The 21,064-nt window shown below is 52.8% G+C and overlaps 2 protein-coding genes across 2 annotated transcripts in view; one reads left to right on the forward strand and one right to left on the reverse strand.

Annotated features, from left to right (window-relative positions):
• Positions 1–692, reverse strand: part of SDHA (succinate dehydrogenase complex flavoprotein subunit A) — a 28,724-nt gene extending 28,032 nt beyond the window's left edge. Inside the window, exon 1 of the mRNA XM_039473229.2 lies at positions 553–692. Within this exon, the coding sequence (XP_039329163.1) occupies positions 553–615 (63 nt within the window). The 5' untranslated portion in view covers positions 616–692. The remainder of the gene's footprint in view (positions 1–552) is intronic.
• A 198-nt stretch (positions 693–890) lies between these two features.
• Positions 891–17,927, forward strand: CCDC127 (coiled-coil domain containing 127). Its single transcript, XM_003932521.4, has 3 exons — positions 891–994; positions 3,144–3,274; positions 13,090–17,927. Exons 2-3 carry the CDS (start codon positions 3,154–3,156, stop codon positions 13,749–13,751), a joined length of 783 nt encoding a protein of 260 aa, XP_003932570.3. The 5' UTR covers positions 891–994; positions 3,144–3,153; the 3' UTR covers positions 13,752–17,927.
• The last annotated feature ends 3,137 nt before the right edge of the window (positions 17,928–21,064 follow it).

Consider the following 21,064-nt stretch of genomic DNA (forward strand, 5'->3'; position numbering starts at 1 on the left):
AAGGGGAACTGCAGGCCCAAGCTCCGGCGCGCGGCGCTTCCCGCCCGACGCCCGGCCCGGCGGAGCCCGGTCCCTGCACCGACCCGGCGGCCCCACCCGCGGGGCAACCCGCGCAACAGGCGGCAGAGGCCCGGCCCAGCCCGGGCGGCCAGCGGCCGCGATCCGCCCGCGTGACCTTGGGCCGGCACACTCCTCCCCGAGTCCCCGCGCCGGGCACTGAGGCGGGGCGGTGGGGGGGCACCTCAGCCCGCGGGGTCCCCGGACCCCAGGCCCGGAGCAGTGCGGCGGAAGGGACCCCCGGGCCGAGCAGCCCGTGGGGTCGTGACCTTCACCGGGACGCGGACGACCTGCTAAGGACCGACCCCCGGCCCCCGGGTCCGCCCCGCTGCTGCCCCTCGCACCGGCCCAGGGCTCTCTCAGCCCCTTCCGGATCCCCGGGCAGGGGGCGCAGGGACCCGGCGCTCGATCCGCTCGGACCCGCTAGGGACCGGCCCGCTCCTACTGCTGCCTCGGACCCCGCCTGCCCCGCCCCGGCCCGCGGCACGGACTCACTGCCTTGGCCAGCGCCAGGCGCCGGGCGCTCAGCAGCCGCGACAGCCTCCGGACCCCCGACATGTCAGTCGTCGCCGCGCTGTCCCGCCAGTCCCCGCGCAGACTGCGCCTGCGCCTGCGCACCACACCCCGGTCGAGCGGGGAGCGGAGGTGGGGGTGGGGGTGGGGGTGGGGGGATACCGCGCCTGCGCACCACGCCGGGGTCGAGCGGGGTTGGGGGATGCCGCGCCTGCGCACTACGCCGGGGTCGAGTGGGGGGGGTGGGGGGACATCGCGCCTGCGCACTACGGCGGGGTCGAGCGGGGCGGCCGCGGGGGACGTCGCGCCTGCGCACCACGCCACGCCGTGGACGGGGGCTGAGTGGGGGCGCCGCGCCTGCGCAAAGCGGACCCGCGGACGGCGGCGCTGGGGCGACCCCGAGGTCCCGCTTTCTCCGACTGAGGTAGGGCGGGCCCTGTTCTGGGGAGGTGTCGGGCAGCAACATTGTAAAGCCCCGTGGGTGGTTCCCCGGGATCGTCCAGACCGCAGGGAATGGGGTCGGAGGGACGGCGCTTGTCCGCGGAGTCGGGCGGGAGCGGCCCCGGGCCTCCGGCCTCTGGTGAGCAGGAGGGACCCTCGGTCTCCGGCCTCGGAGGCGGGGAGTCTCCCTCATCCATGTCCCCAGCCTCTGGCTTCCGGCTAATTTTTAAATAGTTTGGAGAGGCGGGATCTTGCTTCGTTGCCCGGTCGCGAACTCTTGGCCTCCAGCGATCCTCCATCCTCTGCCTCCCAAAGCGCGGGGATTGCGGGCGGAGCCACCGCGCACGGCCTGGGTCCGCTCTGAAAGCTGCGCAGACCCCGCCTTTGGCTTCCGCGGCTTTCTGACAGCGCACCCTGATGTTGCTTCTGGTGCAGATAGCGTTTTAATTTTTCTAGTGTGTCCTTTCGTAAGATACCTGAGATCTTTCTGTGGAATGAGGTGGCATGAAAAATGAACCAATAATCATTAGTAATTATGTTTCCTGCCTTTTCACCTTAAATTATTAAAATCTTCCTATTGTACATAATGTTTTTTTAACTATTTTGAGTTATTTTAGTAAATTTGCAACGATTCAGTCCCATTTTGTTGATATTTGGGTTTCCCATTTTTGCTACTAATAAATAACACCTTAAAGAACATATCTGTGACCATAACTTTATCTTTAGGATTATTTCCTTAGGTGCATGCCCCAGATGTGGCCTTTATTGGCTTATAGGGAATAAACATAATGCCTCCTAGACATTTTTTTGAAAGTTACGCAATTTTGGTCCTACGTTAGTTATCTATTGTTTTGTTTGTTTGAGATGGAGTTTAGCTCTTGTTGCAAGGCTGGAGTGCAGTGGCATGATCTTGGCTCACTACAACCTCCACCTCCAGGGTTCAAGAGATTCTCCTGCCTCAGCCTCCCAAGTAGCTGGAACTACAAGCGCCCAGCTAATTTTTGTATTTTTAGTATTGATGGGGTTTTACCATATTGGCCAGGATGGTTTCAAACTCTTGACCTCAGGTGATCCACCTGCCTTGGCCTCCCAAAGTGCTGGGATTACAGGTGAGAGCCACCGCGCCAGCCTGAATTTTTTGATTCTGTAATTACCACAATCCCTTAGTATTAAGCTCCAAGACGTATTTTTGTCATATCTTTATTGTGTATTATAATTTTCTATCTTTACGTGTTAAACAAGTATTTGTTGAAAATCCGATGAAAAGTTTTCAGAAATTGGATTGGATTGCTTGTTTCTTATACATCCCTTGATTAAGTATTTTGTAATCGTGTGTATTTGTGGAGGTCACATGTAAACAAAGTGACTCCTTTGTGAAAATGTGCAACCTCGTGTGGGTACTCAGTAAACTGTAAATTCATATTAACCCAGCCTAGCTATAGAGGGTGCATGCTGAGCCTGAAGCAGGCAGCTCTGTAATCTCTGCATTTATCACCACCACGGGAGGAGGCCTGAGCAGCTTCTAGCCCTGTTGCACCTTCCCCACCACGTGGTCCCTCCCTGCCTTACTCACAGTCTTCCTTCTGATCAGAAGACCCTTTCCTTCTATCTCTGCCTGTTAAAACGCTGGTCACTCTTCAAACGCTAGCTCATGTGACAGTGTCACTGTCAGCCTACTTTTATTGAGTTGATTCTCTGTCTTTCATACAACTGTATTAGGGTTCTCCAGAGAGACCACCAGTAGAGGGGAGAGTTGTAAGGAATTGGTCGAAGGGTTCAAATGCTAATCTCATCCCGAAACACCCTTGCGGACACACTCAGAAATAATGCTACACCACGTATCTGGGCACCCCATGGCACAGTCAAGTTGACACACAGAATTAACCATCACAGCAGCCATACATTTAAACGTATCTGTAGCAGAGAATGTACCTCATTCTGCCTGCATATCAGATGGCTAAGATATGTCTGCTTTCTCTACTTTCCCCGACCAGGTTGTGAGTCGCCTGCATCTGAGGTCTTGTGTTTTTCTTCTTTGAATCCGGTAGGGCTCAGTGCTGTGCAGCACATAGTTAAAACTGAAAAAATTTTCTTGAATAAAAGTAGTTAACGTTCTTATTCTTTACTTCAAGGTATATCTCCATGAATAACCTAAATGATCCCCCAAACTGGAATATCCGGCCTAATTCCAGGGCAGATGGTGGTGATGGAAGCAGATGGAATTACGCCCTGTTGGTTCCAATGCTGGGATTGGCTGCCTTTCGTAAGTCATGGTTTTCTTAAAATTCATGTTTTCCAGGCTGTGAGTATGGAGCCTGGTGAGGGAGGCTGCATGGTGTGGGAGCCTGAAGGCCATGACTTTGGGACCTTCCAGGGACAGCCGAGTTTTAAACCATGCAGTGAACTATGAGCAAATTACTTAACTCTGAGCCTCAGTTTTCCTTTTCATGGGAGATGGATAATCGTACTTAACCTCAGCACATTGCGGGGATTAAGTAAGCCAATGGGTTTAGTATTTTGTGTGGGGTGGGTTTTAATAACTTAGTTCCCTCTCAAGGCTTTGCTGCTCTCAAGTGGAAGGGTGAAGGGTGGGGGTGGGGTCTCTTGTTTCAGGTGCCCTCATAAGGGCTGATGGGGATGAAAAAGAACGGGTGTAAAGGAAACCAGTGGGCTGGGCATGGTGGCTCACACCTGTAATACCAGTACTCTGTGAGGCCCAGGTGGGCAGATCGCATGACCAGCCCGAGCAACATAGCAAAGCCCGTCTCTACCAAAAAAAAAAAAAAAAAAATTAGCGGCACACACCTGTAGTCTCAGCTACTCCGGAGGCTGAGGTGGGAAGATCAGTTGAGTCTGGGGTCAAGGCTGCAGTTAGTGAAGATCGCACCACTTCCCCTCCAGCCTGGGCAACAGCGTTAAAAAACAAAACCAAACCAGTGATGTTTAGTGTTCAGGAAATCAGCCTTGGAAGGCTTCATCTGTGAAATCTCTGCTCCACCCGGCCAGAAATTCTCTCTAGTTTGGATTGACTTGCTGTCACTTCGGGGACCACCAGTCACATGCAGACTTGCCATATCCTCAGCAAACAATCAGTTCACTGATGTAGAGGAGTGAGTTTGTGCTTCTTCTCATTCCCTGGTTCTGGGCTGGCACTTAGGAGTGTGAGAAACTGAGCGATTGAATGGGAGGAAGGCAAACCTGTCCTCTAGCTGTAGTGCTGTGTTTTCTGTAGTGGCCTTTTATCTGCTTCTGACCTGCATGTCGCAGGTCAGAAGTTTTGCTGTAGAGGAAGTGGAGGCTGATAAGAGCAGGTGTGAAGACAGAGAAGCCCACTGGAGCGCTGAGATTCCGAATATTCTCCCCAGCGCCAGCCTGAATTTTTTGATTCTGTAATTACCACAATCCCTTAGTATTAAGCTCCAAGACGTATTTTTGTCATATCTTTATTGTGTGCACAGTGCCCGCTTGGTGGTGAAGGACGAGGCTGGTCCACATACAGCCCCAAGGGGCTGCCACCTAAAAAGCTCACCCGCCTGCAGGCTTGGGAAAAAAGCACTTAACGCTTGGAGAGGCTGCTGTTGCCTGTGGCGAGGGTGAATGGATTGGAAAGCTTAAAATTGCTCTTACTCATGTAATAATTAATTGGCTTTGAGGCTGGGAGAGGCCCTGAAGTGACTCATTTTCCAATTGTTTTTCAGACTCATCTCCAGCTTTTATAGCCTTTCATGATAACTTTCACTTTTGCAATAATTCTTGCCTTCCCTTCTCGGACTTTTGAAACGATGCTTTTTGTCCCTGCAAAGGGTTGAAGAATATTTTGCTTTTTCTTCTTGGTTTTTTGCTGAGGTCTTGTGGTCAGAGGTAACTGTCAACTTGGCTTTCTCAGGAGGATTCTCCAAAGGTGTGTTGTGATGTGTTTGAGGCTCTGTCTCACACAGGAGCGTTGACCAGCCCCAGTGTAGGCTAGAAGAGGAAGACAGATAAATACTTGATAAACACCGTTGAATGATTTGTTGATAAGAGGCTAGTTTTGTCCTGATTACCTACTTCATTTGCTAGTTTTTACTTCACATAGCGTAGAAGTGTGTATAATTGTGCTTTCAGGCAAGAGCAGTCCATGGAGAAATTCTTACCGTGTGTAGCTCCCTGGGGAGAATATTCGGAGTCTCAGCGCTCCAGTGGGCTTCTCTGTCTTCACACCCTTCTGCCATTCTGCTTTCCCCACTTTTCTCTCGGTCTTCCTGATTCCCCTTCCCCATCTCCTCTCTCCAGGCTTTCTCTCTCTAGCGTTTCTATACCTCCTCTTTCCTCCCTTGACCTAGAAAACACATCGTCTTAGAGCTGAAAGGGACTGGTTGAGTTCACTGGGTCCAACTCAGTTTCTTTTAATTAAACATTTTATTTTGGGGTCATCACATGGAGTTATAATCAGTAATACCGAGAGCCCATGTACCCTCTACCCAGCTTTCCCCAATGGAAACATCTGCAAGACAACAGTGCAGTGTCATAGCCAAGACATCCGCCAGGAGTCCATCGAGGTACAGCAATCCCGGGGCCCTTCATGCTGCCCTTGGGTACCCCACCTTCCTCCACAACTCCCAGCAGCCGCTAATCTGTTCCTCATCTCCAGACTTTTGTCATTTTAAGAGTGTTATGTAAATGTACTCAAATGGTATGTAACCTTTTGGCTTGGCTTTCTTCACTCAGCATAATCCCCCGAGATCCATGCAGATTGTTGCTGTATCAGTAGTTCATCGGTATTTTCGTTGCTGAGTCATGTTTGATGACATGGACGTCTCACAGTGTGTTTCACCACTGAAAAACATGTGGGTCATTTCTGGTTCTCAGCTATTACGAATAAAGCTGTCATAAACATTCTTGTGCAGGTCTTTGTGTAGCTGTTAAGTTTTCATTTCTCTGGGATAAATGGCCAGAAGTGCAATTACTGGGTTTTATGGTAGGTGCACGTTTAGTTTTTTTAGAAAGGGCCAAATATTTTCCCAAGTGGTTGCACTGTTGTAGGTTCTCACCAGCAACACGTGAGTGGATCAGTTTCTCCACCTCCTGGTCAGCATTGGGGGTTTCCCTGCTGTCCTTTCCAGCCCGTCATGATGGGGGTGCGGTGCTCACACTCTGTCCTGTCCAGTCATAGTGATGAGGGTGCGGTGCTCACACTCTGTCCTGTCCAGTCATAGTGATGGGAGTGCGGTGCTCACACTCTGTCCTGTCCAGTCATAGTGATGGGGGTGCGGTGCTCACACTCTGTCCTGTCCAGTCATAGTGATGGGAGTGCGGTGCTCACACTCTGTCCTGTCCAGTCATAGTGATCGGGGTGCGGTGCTCACACTCTGTCCTTTCCAGCCCGTCATGATGGGAGTGTGGTGCTCACACTCTGTCCTGTCCAGTCATAGTGATGGGGGTGCGGTGCTCACACTCTGTCCTGTCCAGTCACAGTGATGGGGGTGTGGTGCTCACACTCTGTCCTGTCCAGTCATAGTGATGGGGGTACGGTGCTCACACTCTGTCCTGTCCAGTCACAGTGATGGGAGTGCGGTGCTCACACTCTGTCCTGTCCAGTCATAGTGATGGGGGTGCGGTGCTCACACTCTGTCCTGTCCAGTCACAGTGATGGGGGTGCGGTGCTCACACTCTGTCCTGTCCAGTCATAGTGATGGGGGTGCGGTGCTCACACTCTGTCCTGTCCAGTCATAGTGATGGGGGTGCAGTGCTCACACTCTGTCCTGTCCAGTCACAGTGATGGGGGTGTGGTGCTCACACTCTGTCCCGTCCAGTCACAGTGATGGGGGTGCGGTGCTCACACTCTGTCCTGTCCAGTCATAGTGATGGGAGTGCGGTGCTCCCACTCTGTCCTGTCCAGTCATAGTGATGGGGGTGTGGTGCTCACGCTCTGTCCTGTCCAGTCATAGTGATGGGGATGCGGTGCTCACGCTCTGTCCTGTCCAGTCATAGTGATGGGGGTGCGGTGCTCACGCTCTGTCCTGTCCAGTCACAGTGATGGGGGTGTGGTGCTCATACTCTGTCCTTTCCAGCCCGTCATGATGGGAGTGTGGTGCTCACACTCTGTCCTGTCCAGTCATAGTGATGGGGGTGCGGTGCTCACACTCTGTCCTGTCCAGTCATAGTGATGGGGGTGCGGTGCTCACACTCTGTCCTGTCCAGTCACAGTGATGGGGGTGCGGTGCTCACACTCTGTCCTGTCCAGTCACAGTGATGGGGGTGCGGTGCTCACACTCTGTCCTGTCCAGTCACAGTGATGGGGGTGCGGTGCTCACACTCTGTCCTGTCCAGTCACAGTGATGGGGGTGTGGTGCTCACACTCTGTCCTGTCCAGTCACAGTGATGGGGGTGCGGTGCTCACACTCTGTCCTGTCCAGTCACAGTGATGGGGGTGCGGTGCTCACACTCTGTCCTGTCCAGTCACAGTGATGGGGGTGCGGTGCTCACACTCTGTCCCGTCCAGTCACAGTGATGGGGGTGTGGTGCTCACACTCTGTCCTGTCCAGTCACAGTGATGGGGGTGCGGTGCTCACACTCTGTCCCGTCCAGTCATAGTGATGGGAGTGCGGTGCTCCCACTCTGTCCTGTCCAGTCATAGTGATGGGGGTGTGGTGCTCACACTCTGTCCTGTCCAGTCATAGTGATGGGGGTGTAGTGCTCACACTCTGTCCTGTCCAGTCATAGTGATGGGGGTGCGGTGCTCACGCTCTGTCCTGTCCAGTCACAGTGATGGGGGTGTGGTGCTCATACTCTGTCCTTTCCAGCCCGTCATGATGGGAGTGCGGTGCTCACACTCTGTCCTGTCCAGTCATAGTGATGGGGGTGCGGTGCTCACACTCTGTCCTGTCCAGTCACAGTGATGGGGGTGCGGTGCTCACACTCTGTCCTGTCCAGTCACAGTGATGGGGGTGCGGTGCTCCCACTCTGTCCTGTCCAGTCACAGTGATGGGGGTGCGGTGCTCACACTCTGTCCTGTCCAGTCACAGTGATGGGGGTGCGGTGCTCACGCTCTGTCCTGTCCAGTCACAGTGATGGGGGTGCGGTGCTCACGCTCTGTCCTGTCCAGTCACAGTGATGGGGGTGCGGTGCTCACGCTCTGTCCTGTCCAGTCACAGTGATGGGGGTGCGGTGCTCACGCTCTGTCCTGTCCAGTCACAGTGATGGGGGTGCGGTGCTCACGCTCTGTCCTGTCCAGTCACAGTGATGGGGGTGCGGTGCTCACGCTCTGTCCTGTCCAGTCACAGTGATGGGGGTGCGGTGCTCACGCTCTGTCCTGTCCAGTCACAGTGATGGGGGTGCGGTGCTCACGCTCTGTCCTGTCCAGTCACAGTGATGGGGGTGCGGTGCTCACGCTCTGTCCTGTCCAGTCACAGTGATGGGGGTGCGGTGCTCACGCTCTGTCCTGTCCAGTCACAGTGATGGGGGTGCGGTGCTCACGCTCTGTCCTGTCCAGTCATAGTGATGGGGGTGCGGTGCTCACGCTCTGTCCTGTCCAGTCACAGTGATGGGGGTGCGGTGCTCACACTGTGTCCTGTCCAGTCACAGTGATGGGGGTGCGGTGCTCACACTGTGTCCTGTCCAGTCACAGTGATGGGGGTGCGGTGCTCACACTCTGTCCTGTCCAGTCACAGTGATGGGGGTGCGGTGCTCACACTCTGTCCTGTCCAGTCACAGTGATGGGGGTGCGGTGCTCACACTCTGTCCTGTCCAGTCACAGTGATGGGAGTGCGGTGCCCCCTCTGTTCGTGGCTCTGCTGTACGGTGTTGAGCATCTTTTCATGGTGGCTCTAATGAGCGATGTCATGCGTCTCTTCACGACCGCACTTCCATCAGTGTATCCTGATGAAATGAGTGTTTTTATCTTTCGGCCATTTTCTAATAGGACTGCTTGTTTCTCAGCGTTGAGTTTTGAGAGTTGTTAGTATGTCTTAGATACTGGTGCTTAGCTGGGTATGTGGCCTGCAAGTAACCCCTCCCAGCCTGTACCCGTCTTTTCATTCTCTTCTTAAGGGCATTTGCAGCGTCAGCTGTAACGCTGCTCAAATGCAGCTTATCGTTTCCTTTTATGAACCGTGCTTGTTGTGGAAGTCTGAGATCTCTGCTAGCCCTAGATCCTGAAGGCTTTTTCCCCTAAAGTTTTAGTTTTACAGTTAAGCCCTTCCCATTTGAGTTAATTTTATTATAAGGGATAAGACTTTAGTTGTATTTCGTCTCTAACCTGTTTGCATTTGGTTGCGTTGTCTTGCCTTCCGGCACTGGCTGGAGCTTCTGGGACTCTGTTGGATGGTCCCTGACCTGAGAAAGAACACACTTGGCCTCTCCCAGCTAAGTACAGAGTCAGCTGCAGGTTTTCCGTAGATGCACTTTATCAAGTCGGGGAAGCTCCCTGTATTTATGTTTTTCATGAATAGGTGTTGAATTTGATCCGTTTTTTTTTAATTGATGTCATCATGTGATTTTTCTTCATCAGCTTTGTAATGTGTTAGATTACATTGATTTTTGAATATTGAACCAGGCTTTTGTCTCTGGAGCAATCCTCACATGGTCATGCTGTAGAGTTACTTTCATGTACTGTAGAATGATTTCTCTGTGCTCATGAGGGAAGTCCCGAGCCTCTGCCTGGGGCTTGCTGCTCTTACTTCTCCATGTCTATTCTGTCATTCTGGTTTTTCTTCCAGTTGTTAATGTTTTTCAGTTCTAGAATTTTCATTTGGTTCTTCTTTATGTCTTCTATTTAATTAATTAATTAATTAATTAGAGATGGCATCTCACTGTGTCGTCAAGCTGGAGTGCAGTGGCTTGATCTCGGTTCACTGCAACCTCTGCCTCCCGGGTTCAAGTGATTCTTCTGCCTCAGCCTCCAGAATAGCTGGGACTACAGGCATGCACCACTGCGCCCAGATAATATTTGTATTTTTTATAGAGACGAGGTTTCACCATATTGGCCAGGATAGTCTGTATCTCTTGACCTCATGATCTACCTGCCATGGCCTTCCAAGGTTCTGGGATTACAGGTGTGCGCCACTGCACCTGGCCATCTTCTGTTTATTTTCTTAGACTTTCTGTCATGGCGGCTGCTCTGAAATCCTTGTTGGATAATACTGCCATCTCTCACCTGGCTGTTGGCATCTGTTGGTTATCTTTGTTCATTTAGCATGACCCATCCTGGGCCTTGGTGTTATGAGTAATTTTCTGTTGGACCCTGGGCATTTTGGGTATTATATGATGAAACACTGGTTTTTATTTAAACTTTTGGTTTTAGCTGGCTTTCTTGAACAGCACCCTGGCAGGGGAAGGGGCACGCGGCCTCCTTACTGCCAGGTCAGGCTAGAAGTCCAGGCTCCCCATTCAGCCTCTGGCCCCCGTGGGGCCCTGAGGAAAGGGTGGGAGTTCCAGCCCCCCGGCCTCCACTGGTGTCCCCTGCCAGGAAGACCTCACCGCTGCTCCCCGTATGGCTTCCCTGACCACAGCCTGTGTTTGCAGCTGTGTGGGAGTGGGAGCCTCGGCTCCCGTTCCGCCTTTGCCCACGTGGGTGGAGGTGGGCCACAGTTTTTCCGTGTTATTTGGCTGATGTAGAGTGATTCTTGTTGGAACGTTTTCTCTCTTGCTAGGCTCCTATCATGGCCCTTTGGGCAGAGAGAGGAGGCTTTGTTAGAATTTCTTTTTTTATGTGCAACCGTCGAGATTTCCAGTGCCTGTGTCTTCAGCTCTGAGTCTGGGATCTATGAGGCAAAATGAAAACCTAGAGGACTTGCCCCCATGTGGCTCCTGGGGTCCCAAGGATCCAAGCCAGTTTGCCTTCTCTCCACTTTTCAGAGTCATCTCGTTTTATAGATGATGCCCAGGATTTTTAGTGTACTTAGCAAGAAGAATAGGGAGGGTGTCTGCCCCATCTTCCCAGAAGCAGCGGTCCCAGCTGAAACTGAGGCTTTGAAAAGTTGTCTGTGCCCAGAGTCACGAGACGTCTGTCAGGTCAGACTCGGAATTAAGGTTTTCCTGAAACCCAGCCTGTCGTGCCACACTTTCCTCTGCAAAGTCGGCTGTAGCCTCCCCTGCCTGGCTCCCCAACCAGCCAAAAGCTTCCGAATAAGCACAGCCTGTATGGTGTGGTCTGATGTTTAACTGGGTGTCATTGTCTGTGTTAGTTTTCCAGTTGTTTTATGTGTCAGGGACATGACTTGACTGAGATTGCACCCAGATTGTATCAGGAGTGGCCCCTTGCCTCCCCTTGGTTCTGCCCACCCCTCCCAGCCCCACCTCCAGTCCTCCACACCTGCTGGATGCTCCTAAATTAGGTTATTCCTTTGACTCCTCATGGCTGCAGGGCACATCCTGTGCTCCTTGTCTGGGTCTCTTCGGGACCCCTCTCATTTGACACCTGAGAGTTTCCAGAGCCAGCTCCAGCTTCTCCTTGATAAGAGCCCCGTCCCCAGAACATACGTCCCCAGAACATACAGCGCCTGGAAGCTGTTGCTCTCCGATGCCCTCTTCTGCCTTGCTCGTTTGACTTGAGGTGACTTTTCCTTGCAGCTCCTGCTCAGCCTTGCAGGTTTTTTTCATTTACCTCTTTATGAAGACTTCTTGGACTTCACCAAAACCAGATGAGCCTTCCCTTCTCTCTCCTCACTCACCTTTGCAAACTCCTCAGTGCTTATCAAGTGACATTGTGACTGCCTCTTTCCTGGTTGGGTCGCCTGCCTGTGAGCTCGTCAGCAGGAGGAGACAAGGATGACGTGAGTTTGGGTTGTCATCTGAAGCAGGACTAGCAGCTCTTTTTGGTTGAGGAAGATGAGTTTGCTCTTGTGCTTGCGCAGCGAGGTGGCAACAGTGTATCCAAGGGAGACCGGCTTTCAGGCGGATGGAAGTCTTGCTGTCATGGAATTGCTCCCACAAAGGTGGTCATTAATGGCCTGGGAAAAAAGAACTGAATGGCAAGGACACCACCTGGGTTGGGGGAAGCAGCGAAAGGAGGGAGAGAACCATGACAGTTGATGGAAACTCCAGGGGTTCTAGAAGGGGCTGCAATGAGGGCGTTCCACAGAGTGGGGTGTGGGGGATGGGGTGCAGGGTAGACGTGCCTGAGAGAACCCAGACTGCTGCTCTCAGTGGCTTCTGGGGCGTTGGGCTTTGAAAATTTGCCAAACAAATCTGTTTTCCAGGGGACTCAAATCCGTGCTGCTCTTAGAATGTACATCGTTATTTTGGAAAACTTAGACTTAGCATGTAATTGCTCCAATGTTCATTAAATCATAGAGCAATAGCATCGGTTCAGAATGTGGATGGAAGTATTGTCACACTGTCATTTTGTTGTTGTTGTTGAGACACACCCAGCTGTTACTCATGGGATGGGGAAAGAGATGGTGGCTGCATTTGGAGCCAGGCGCTTGCTGGCCAGCATGCTTTGTGGGTGATCAGGTCTTAGAGACACTGGGTTTCTCTGCATGCAGGGCAGCCCTGCTGCTCCTCGGTGTGGGGCAGAGCCGGGCAGTGCCCACTGCAGCCTCCCAGCAATCCCCGTTCCGTTTTCGTGAGATTCCAGCAGTCTCCCATTGGAAGAAAGAAGCCCACCATGTCTTGAGGCTGAACTTCTTAACCCACTTTATTTTTTGTGCTCTTATCAAAACGTAAGCAGTGTCTCCCACTCAGGCTGTTTACTAGTCACCACCAAGCAAAGCTATATACAGCTTCTATAAGAACCTGGCCAAGGGTAGTTGAAGCTGACCCAAATATGTTAAACTTTGCCAACTGTACAGGAGCCAGAGTAGGCGAACGTGGAGGGTCTGAGAGGAGAAAAAAGCAGTGGCAGGTCTCAGCAACAGCAGATTAGGAGAAGGCAACGGCCGGGGTAGGGTCTTCTGTTCACCCAGCCCTTACCTGATTTTAAGAGAAGAACTTTGCCTGTTACACATTTTTATATAAAAGTGATCTTCTTGATACGGCTGAGGTCTTAAGCTTTTATTGAAATGCTGTCTTAGCTGCCTTGTGATTTAAGTGAAAATCATAGAACCTCAGCCCTAACTTTTTCATTATGTGTGTTTTTCTCCAATTCCTTCCTGTCAGGTTGGATTTGGTCTAGGGAGTCCCAGAAAGAAATAGAAAAAGAGAGAGAAGCATACCATCAGAGAACTACAGCTTTCCAACGGGACCTGGAAGCCAGGTACCATGCCATGATCTCGGAAAATCGGCGTGCCGTCGCTCAGCTGTCTTTAGAACTTGAGAAGGAACAAAACAGAACGGCTAGTTATCGAGAAGCCCTTATCTCTCAGGGACGCAAGTTGGTAGAAGAAAAGAAGCTTCTGGAAGAGGAACGGGCTCAGGTAATGCAAGAAAAAAGACAGGTGCAGCCTTTGAGAAGTGCGTATTTGAGCTGCCTCCAAAAGGAAGAGAATTGGCAAAGGAGGGCCGGGCTTCTGCTGAAGGAGTTTGAAGCCGTTCTCACAGAAAGGCAGAATATCTACTGCAGCCTGTTTCTTCCTCGCAGCAAGCGGCTGGAGCTGGAGAAGAGCTTACTGGTGCGAGCGTCCGTCGACCCCGTCGCTGCTGACCTAGAGATGGGAGCCGGTCTCACCGACATATTTCAGCATGATACGTACTGTGGTGACGTCTGGAATACCAACAAACGCCGGAACGGCAGACTCATGTGGCTCTATCTCAAATACTGGGAACTCGTTGTTGAACTGAAAAAGTTTAAGAGGGTGGAGAAGGCCATCCTCGAAAAGTGAAACAAGAATGAAGTAGAACTGCTGTTAGTGACTCGAGGCCAGGCAGTCGTGTGCCTTCTGGGTCTCCGGCGTCTTCTGTCCCTTCTGCCCGGGCCGTGGCCACATCATCACCCTTCGGCAGCGACCTCCACTCCCGCCACCCTCTGAGCAGAAGGGCAGCGAAGCCTCAGAGACAGAGGGTTTCCTGCTGATGCTTGCCAGTGTCGGGGATACAGTTTATCTGAGCATTTTTAAGCTACAGTATTGTATTAAGCAGAAGTGTCACCTCGTATTTTAGCTCCAGGGTAAAAAAAGTCAAATACAATACTGGTCCTTACCACAAGTAATTTTCTGTCTGTTTTATCACTCCCTAAATACTTTCTCCTCAAATTATTTTTCTCTCTCCCCAGATTGCATTAAGAACTTGTCAGATAATGTTTAGAACTGCATAACAGATAATAGAAAGTGGTAATGTTACATTATCAAGGTTTTATATTTTAAAGATCTCTCTCACCCCATAAAGGGGAAAAACACCAAGTGTTTCCTATATCCAGTTGTTATTTAATGTGTGTTTGGAATTTGGCTTGTGTCTGTATTCAGCAAGCAGATATTTGTTAGCAGTGATATTTACTCAGAAATAGTTGCCGTTATAAGTAATAATGCCACCTTTTATTTGTGTAACTCTTCACTCTTTACAAAGTGTTTTTATATATATTATTGTTTACCGCAGCGACAAGGTAGACAGGCACTTACCACCCATGTCACACCTGGCTGCTGGGATTTGAGCCCGTGTCCACATTCACTCATGTGATCTTCAGTCTAATCCTATGAAGTAAGAGTTACTGTTACTCTTTGCGGGGTTACGTGCCTGCTGGGAGGTCCCCCGGGGCCCAGCACAGGGTGGTGCTCACAGCACAAAGCGGAATCGCCAAAGGGGGACTGGGTGGTGCTCAGAGGAGCCATGTGCTGATGCCCCAGGGCCCACTCCCTGGAGTCACACAGACGCGCGTAACTCTGAGAACGAGCCCACTGGGGACTCGGCGGCCAAAGCTTTTACTAAGGGCTGGTCCCGTGGCTCGCTGCCTGGCCTGTCCAGAAGGAGAGTGGGTTTGGTATGGTCTGTGCCGTTGGCACAAGCCCTGCAGGCACAGAGCCACCCTTAAGTAACGGTGCTGGGAGCTCTCCCAGAATCCGAGTTCCCAGATGGCGGTCCGGGGCCCGCCTTGCACACAGTCCTTGGAAGGACACCGCCTTGGGCCTGCTGTGTGAATTTGTCCCCACGCACCTCACTTAACAGAGGTGTGGAAGAGCTAACCTGCCCGAGGCCATGCAGGGAGCAGCCTGGAGCTGGTCTGTGCCCAGGCACCTTTTCTCCAGGACCACTGGTAACCTGTGTGCAGTTGTTTGATGGTGAGTGGCTGGGCAGGGGCAGGGGCAGGGCTGTCCATCTGCTTTCAAGTGCCGTGTTCTCCCTGCCTGCCTGTCTTACAGGGATAGGACAAACTGTTAAAGACCCTAAAGCTCGTAGAGCACGTGGCAGTGTGACAGCCGTGATTCATGGAGCGCAAGATGTGCCCTGAGATGTACACACCTTACACTCCTCTGTGGTTTGAAATCCTGGGAACCAACCCCTTGAGCACTGAGGAGGCGGGCTCAGTGCCGGCCTGCGCTGCCCTCCGCAGACGGGCCTCCCACCAGGCTCTGCTCTCGGCGCCTACGCTCCACTAACGCTGCTCAGATGCTCTGCTGTCGTGTCTTCTGCTCTGCCACCATCACTTTATCTGAGAAAAAGTCATTTTTTTTTTTTTTTTTTGAGAGGGAATCTCTGTCCCCCAGGCTGGAGTGCAGTGGCATGATCTCGACTCACTGCAGCCTCAGCCTCCTGAGTTCAAGCAATTTTCCTGCTTCAGCCTCCTGAGTAGCTGGGATCACAGGCATGCACCATCACACCCGGCTAGTTTTTGTATTTTTAGTAGAGACGGGGTTTCACCATGTTGGCCAGGCTGGTCTTCAAACTCTTGACATCAGGTGATCTTCCCCCCTTGGCCTTCCAAAGTGCTGGGATTACAGGCATGAGCCACTGCACCTGGCACTTAAAAGTCATTTTTTAGGTAAATCTGGGCGAAACTCTTCCTCTCCTTGTTTGTACCTCCTGGTGCGTCAGACCCTGCCTAAAGAGCACTGCAGACTCCCCTCCTGCGGCAGTCTGGTCTGCTGCGTGTCCCTGCATGAACATTCTGTGTTTGCCTTTAAATTAAGAAAATACAGTAATTACTTTGTAGGTGAATGATATTCGAGGTAAACTGTTCATCGTTACCCTGTTTCTAATGTCCAGCGTGCTCACAGCCTAGCTTCCTTCTACAGAGATAAGTTATGTTCAGAGCCTTCAAGCCAGTGTGGATACTGACCCAGTCCTGCAGAGTTAGGAAGACAAGCATTTTTTTTTTTTTTTTTTTTTTTTTTTTGAGACAGAGTCTTGCTCTGTCCCCAGGCTGGAGTGCAGTAGCACAATCTCAGCCCACTGCAATATCCGCCTTGAGGGTTCAAATGATTCTCCTGCCTCAGCCTCTCGAGTAGCTGGGACTACAGGCTCCTCCCACCATGCCTGGCTAATTTTTGTGTTTTTAGTTGAGACCACGTTTAGTTTCACCATGTTGGTCAGGCTGGTCTCCAGCTCCTGACCTCAGATGATCCACCTGCCTTGGCCTCCCAAAGTGCTGGGATTACAGGCGTGAGCCACCGTGCCCAGCCGGAAGACGATCTTTCTATAGGGTTGATATTAGTTGGTGTTTGTGTGGAACGACTGCCTTCTGTCAGCAAGTTTGGGTGTTGATGTGATGCCACCATCTTGAAATGGATTGTGTTAAGTGTGGAATATTTACACACTGCTGTCCCGTTTGATAACTGCACAGATGGACTGAAAGATACCTGGATAAGCTGAGCACAAAGCAGAATCAGCAGAAGGAGAGGGTGCCTGTGGCGCTCCAGCAGAATGTTCTTCACCCAAAATGGTTTAAAGTTGCAAAAAAGGAGAATTGTGCCGGTTGGTGTGTGTGAGGAATTTGTAGTGACATCTACATTAGTGGGTGGTGCTCAGAGGAGCCTTGTGCTGACGCCCCAGGGCCCACTCCCTGGAGTCACACAGACGCCCTTAACTCTGAGAACAAGTCCACTGGGGACTCGGCGGCCAGGGCTTTTATTAAGGGCTGGTCCCGTGGCACACTGCCTGGCCTGTCCAGGAGACTGGGTTTGGTATGCTCTGTGCTGAGTAAAGCATTATTTTTCCTGCTGTTTTCTTGGAGGTCACAGGAACTATAACACCTTGAGCCAGCAAAGCAGGGAGGACCCTTCAGGGGAAGGAGTGGAGCTCTAGGAGATCCTAGGTAGATGCAGATACCGGTTCCTAGGGAAAATGAGGGCACTGTAATCCTTGTTTGTAGTGAGTATTGTATACGAGGTTGCAGTGGCTTAAAAAGGAAGGACTTTTGGGCTGGGCGCAGTGGCTCAAGCCTGTAATCCCAGCACTTTGGGAGGCCGAGGCGGGTGGATCACGAGGTCGAGAGATCAAGATCATCCTGGTCAACATGGCGAAACCCCGTCTCTACTAAAAATACAAAAAAAAAAAACTAGCTGGGCATGGTGGTGCGTGCCTGTAATCCCAGCTACTCAGGAGGCTGAGGCAGGAGAATTGCCTGAACCCAGGAGGCGGAGGTTGCGGTGAGCCGAGATCGCGCCATTGCACTCCAGCCTGGGTAACGAGAGCGAGACTCCGTCTCAAAAAAAAAAAAAAAAAAAAAAAAGGAAGGCCTTTTGTGGGGAGGCACCGAGATTGCACTTTCTAATTTTGCTTGCTTCAGACTCTTGACTTTGGAATAGAGTTAGAAGGCATCACGGTTGACCTGGACTTTCTGAAAATAAACAAGAAGCAGCACTTCTCTTGATGAGTCCACTCAGCTCAGCTGTAGATGCACTTTTTCCTTCTTTGTTAATGTTCATCGATAAGTATCCATAATTCCCATATATTTCATATGTGTGCAGATATGTATGTATGTGTGAACTGGCAGATACATGTTGATTTCATAAGGACAAAATAGGCAAACCTTGCAGCAATGATGGGTGTTTTGATGAAAAAGCATCAGCAGATAACCTGTGTGTTTGTTAAAAGAGAAGTTATGTCTAATTAAAATGTGTAACTGACGAGTTCTCTGTTGGATTGTTTAAAAAGTGATTGCTTCATAGTGTACTAAGATCATCTCTTTAAGGACAAGAGAGAAAACACTTTTAAGTTACTTTCACTTACTAGATTTGCTACATGAAAGCAAAACTGTGACGTTGCAGAGGCCGAACGCAGTGTGTGCAGCCAGCAGCTGCAGCTGCTTCCTCCTGGAAGTGCCTCGTCCCAGCAGAAGGACGGCCCGTGCAGTGTTGTGCAGTGTTGGGAGGAGCCAGTGTGTTTGGGGAGGCAGCCGCCCTAGACACTGGCTGGCTGTGACCGGTGCAGCCTGCTGTGTAGACAGCGCTGGGCTTGCTCCACCTGTCTTGACTTGTGTGTGTAACTGCGCTGGGTTTTATACGTTGAGGCCAAAAGGGCTCTTCTCTTTATGCTGGGTTTGACAAAATAGTTGCTGTATTTCTCTGTTAATCTAAGATTCTGGTTGCAAGCGACAGAGATGGATTCACGCTAGCCTAGAGAGTTAAAGAGGGACTTAAGGCTGTCTCATGAAACGAGGGCAAGAACGGAGAACACAGGTCAGATGTCAGAGAAGAACCGAAAACTGCAGACGGGACTCTCGGGCCTCAGAGTACTTGTCCCTGTGCCATCTCTCTGCATAGCCTCACCAGTCCCCAGACCAGCTCCTCTGGGCACGCGGTGGGACATGGCGGTTCCCACAGCTCCCGAGCCTGCACCCTGCCTGTCCTCCAGTGGGCAGCCAAGTAAGGGCAGCACTGGGCTCCGCCATGCTGGGCGTTCTAAAGGAGTGGGAACAGTGAAGAGCAGGGGTTACCGAGCATGTGGCTTTTGCCAGCTTCATGGGAAATCTTGAGAAAACAAAGGGCTTCAGTAAGCCAACCGTCAGCTCCAGGCGTGCGGCGGGAGCGGGAGAGCAGCTTCGCAGGGCTCTCATCCGCTGCGCCCTGACAGGCTCGGGGTCTCACGGTCGGGTAGCAGCGCTGCGGCGCCGGGCTCACAGGCCAAGTGCGCCCTGGGAGCTGCTGCCGCCGCCGCCTGGATGTTCACTGGGTGAGCTCCAGATTCAGGGGAGCCCTTTGTGCCAGCACGGCAACCCCCACCCCATGGGGAAAGCAGACCTCCCTCACCTGGGAATTGGGAGACCTCAGGCATGAGAGACCCGCCTCTCATGACCTGCTTGTCCAGGTGGAGGAGTCGAGTCCTGCCCCGGGAGCAGGTGCAGGGCCTGGCCTGGGTGCCGGGAGTGAGGTGAGGAGGAGGGGGCGTAATGTAGACAGGCCCTGGGCATCAAGTGGCACGTCGGGGCACTCAGATGGCTCTGCTCAGTGTTCTGCAAGGACACCGGGACTGAGCCATCCTGCTGGGAGAGCTTCTCGAAGCTGGTTGGTGGCTGACAGGCAGGGAGGAGGTGCTGGGCCCTCCTGGGAGGTGGGGGTGCTGGGGCCCCGCGCCGCAGCTCCGAGGCAGCTGCTCCTCACGGGCCAGGGCTTGGTGCCAGAGAACGGGATCTGGGCTGAGGGGCTCTGGACTGGCAGAGATGGGTGGGCGGGGTGATGGGCATGGAGATGGGGATCAAGCACGGTCCCCACCCACGGGGCTGTGTGGGGCCCATGGATAGCGGGACTCCCGGATGCAGCAGATGGCAGCTGACGGAGCCTTGCTCAACTCAGAAGAGAGCGAGCAGGATTGCGCTGGTGGATGAGTGCAGCTCTGATGTTCAGGGCCCTTGGCCACGTCCACCAATCTCTCCTTGGCCTCCAAGAATATCAGCATTTCCTGACCTGGGGAAAAGTCATTAAGGCAGGAAGGACAGAGCCCCTAAAACGGCCCCCACTCCTTGCCAGGATGGTGGACAGGAAGCAGTGCCGTGTTCTAAGGAACTGCACTCACCCATGGCACTGTGGAAGACCGAGGGAGGCAGAGACAGTGGCTCCAGATGGCAGCCCCCATGGGGACCCTGCTCACTTCACCCACTGGCCCTGGAAAGCCTGGGTGGGCCTGGGCAGGTGAACCCTGAGGCTCCACCAGGAGCAGCCTCAGCCACAGCTGCCGTGGATGTGCGCTGGGTTGGATCAGCACGCTCATCTGCTTAATGGTTTTGCTTGATTCCCACCAGCTTGCCTTGTGTGGGAGGCTGTTTTCTGTGGTAGAGAAGTGCTCTCCATGAAAACCCAGCAGACAGGTTCCTGGGCCCGGCAGACCCCAGGTGCATGGCCGCAGGCGCTGTGCAACCCAGGACTGGAGTCAAGATTGGGCGAGGACAAAGACCCTGCAAATGCTGAGAGCCATGAGGACGGGCTGCCGGGCTCAGTGGGAGCCCTGCACGGGATGAGCAAGGGAGGTGTTGGGCCCACCCGCGCTGCTCCCCAGTCTCCACTGGCCTTACCAGAATGGGCTGTTCCTTGGGAAGCCCCGGCTATCTGTGGAGCTGGAGATGCTGGGAGCTTGTGCCCTCAGCGCTGCCCACTGACACCAGCAGGCACCTGTGTGCCCCACCCAATCCCAGACCTCAGGACACCCAGCACCTGGGCCCTGCTCCACTGCCACAGGCCTTAGGGTTGGTCACCATGCCGTCCAGAGGCTGAGTCTTACCATAACAATTCAGACACAACGCAGTGGCAGCCACTCTGTGCTTTAGAGTTAAAAGTAGGTCATTAAAAATATTGGCCCAACCCCATCCCCACCCCTTTCCAAGAGCTGGCCACCCCATCAAGCTCCCGTCCCTGGACCAGGCTCCAGTAGGGCACGGCCTGCCATGAGCAGAGAGCACTTGGGTGGTTGCAGAGCAGGCGGAGACTAATGGGATGTGGTGGAGGTCACTGTATCTGTCCACTGGGCAGGGGGCTGTCCTTTCCTGAGGCGCCCCTGGGAGGCAGATCTTGTACGGCACTCACGCTGGGGACCCAAGCCCTAGGCAGACCCCCACCCTGTGCAGAGAAGGGCCTGGACACACTTGGGGCAGAGGACAAGGGGGATGGAGACACAGCTGGGAGGGGGTGACGTGGGCAGCTGGGGTGGGGACACTTGGAGGGGGGTAACACGGGGGCCCCTGGGGTCGAGACACCTTGTGGCAGATGACGCAGGGGCCCCTGGGGAGCGGACACCTGGGGAGGGGGTGACATGGGGGCCTCTGGGGTGGGGA

Source organism: Saimiri boliviensis, chromosome 1, assembly GCF_048565385.1.
Source record: "Saimiri boliviensis isolate mSaiBol1 chromosome 1, mSaiBol1.pri, whole genome shotgun sequence".
NCBI lineage: Eukaryota > Metazoa > Chordata > Mammalia > Primates > Cebidae > Saimiri > Saimiri boliviensis.

Coding starts and splice junctions, on each gene's coding strand:
- CCDC127 (XM_003932521.4), top strand. CDS start 3,154: ATGAATAACCTAAATGATCCCCCAAACTGGAATATCCGGCCTAATTCC. Junction 3,275..13,089: donor GCTGGGATTGGCTGCCTTTC/GTAAGTCATGGT, acceptor CCTTCCTGTCAG/GTTGGATTTGGTCTAGGGAG.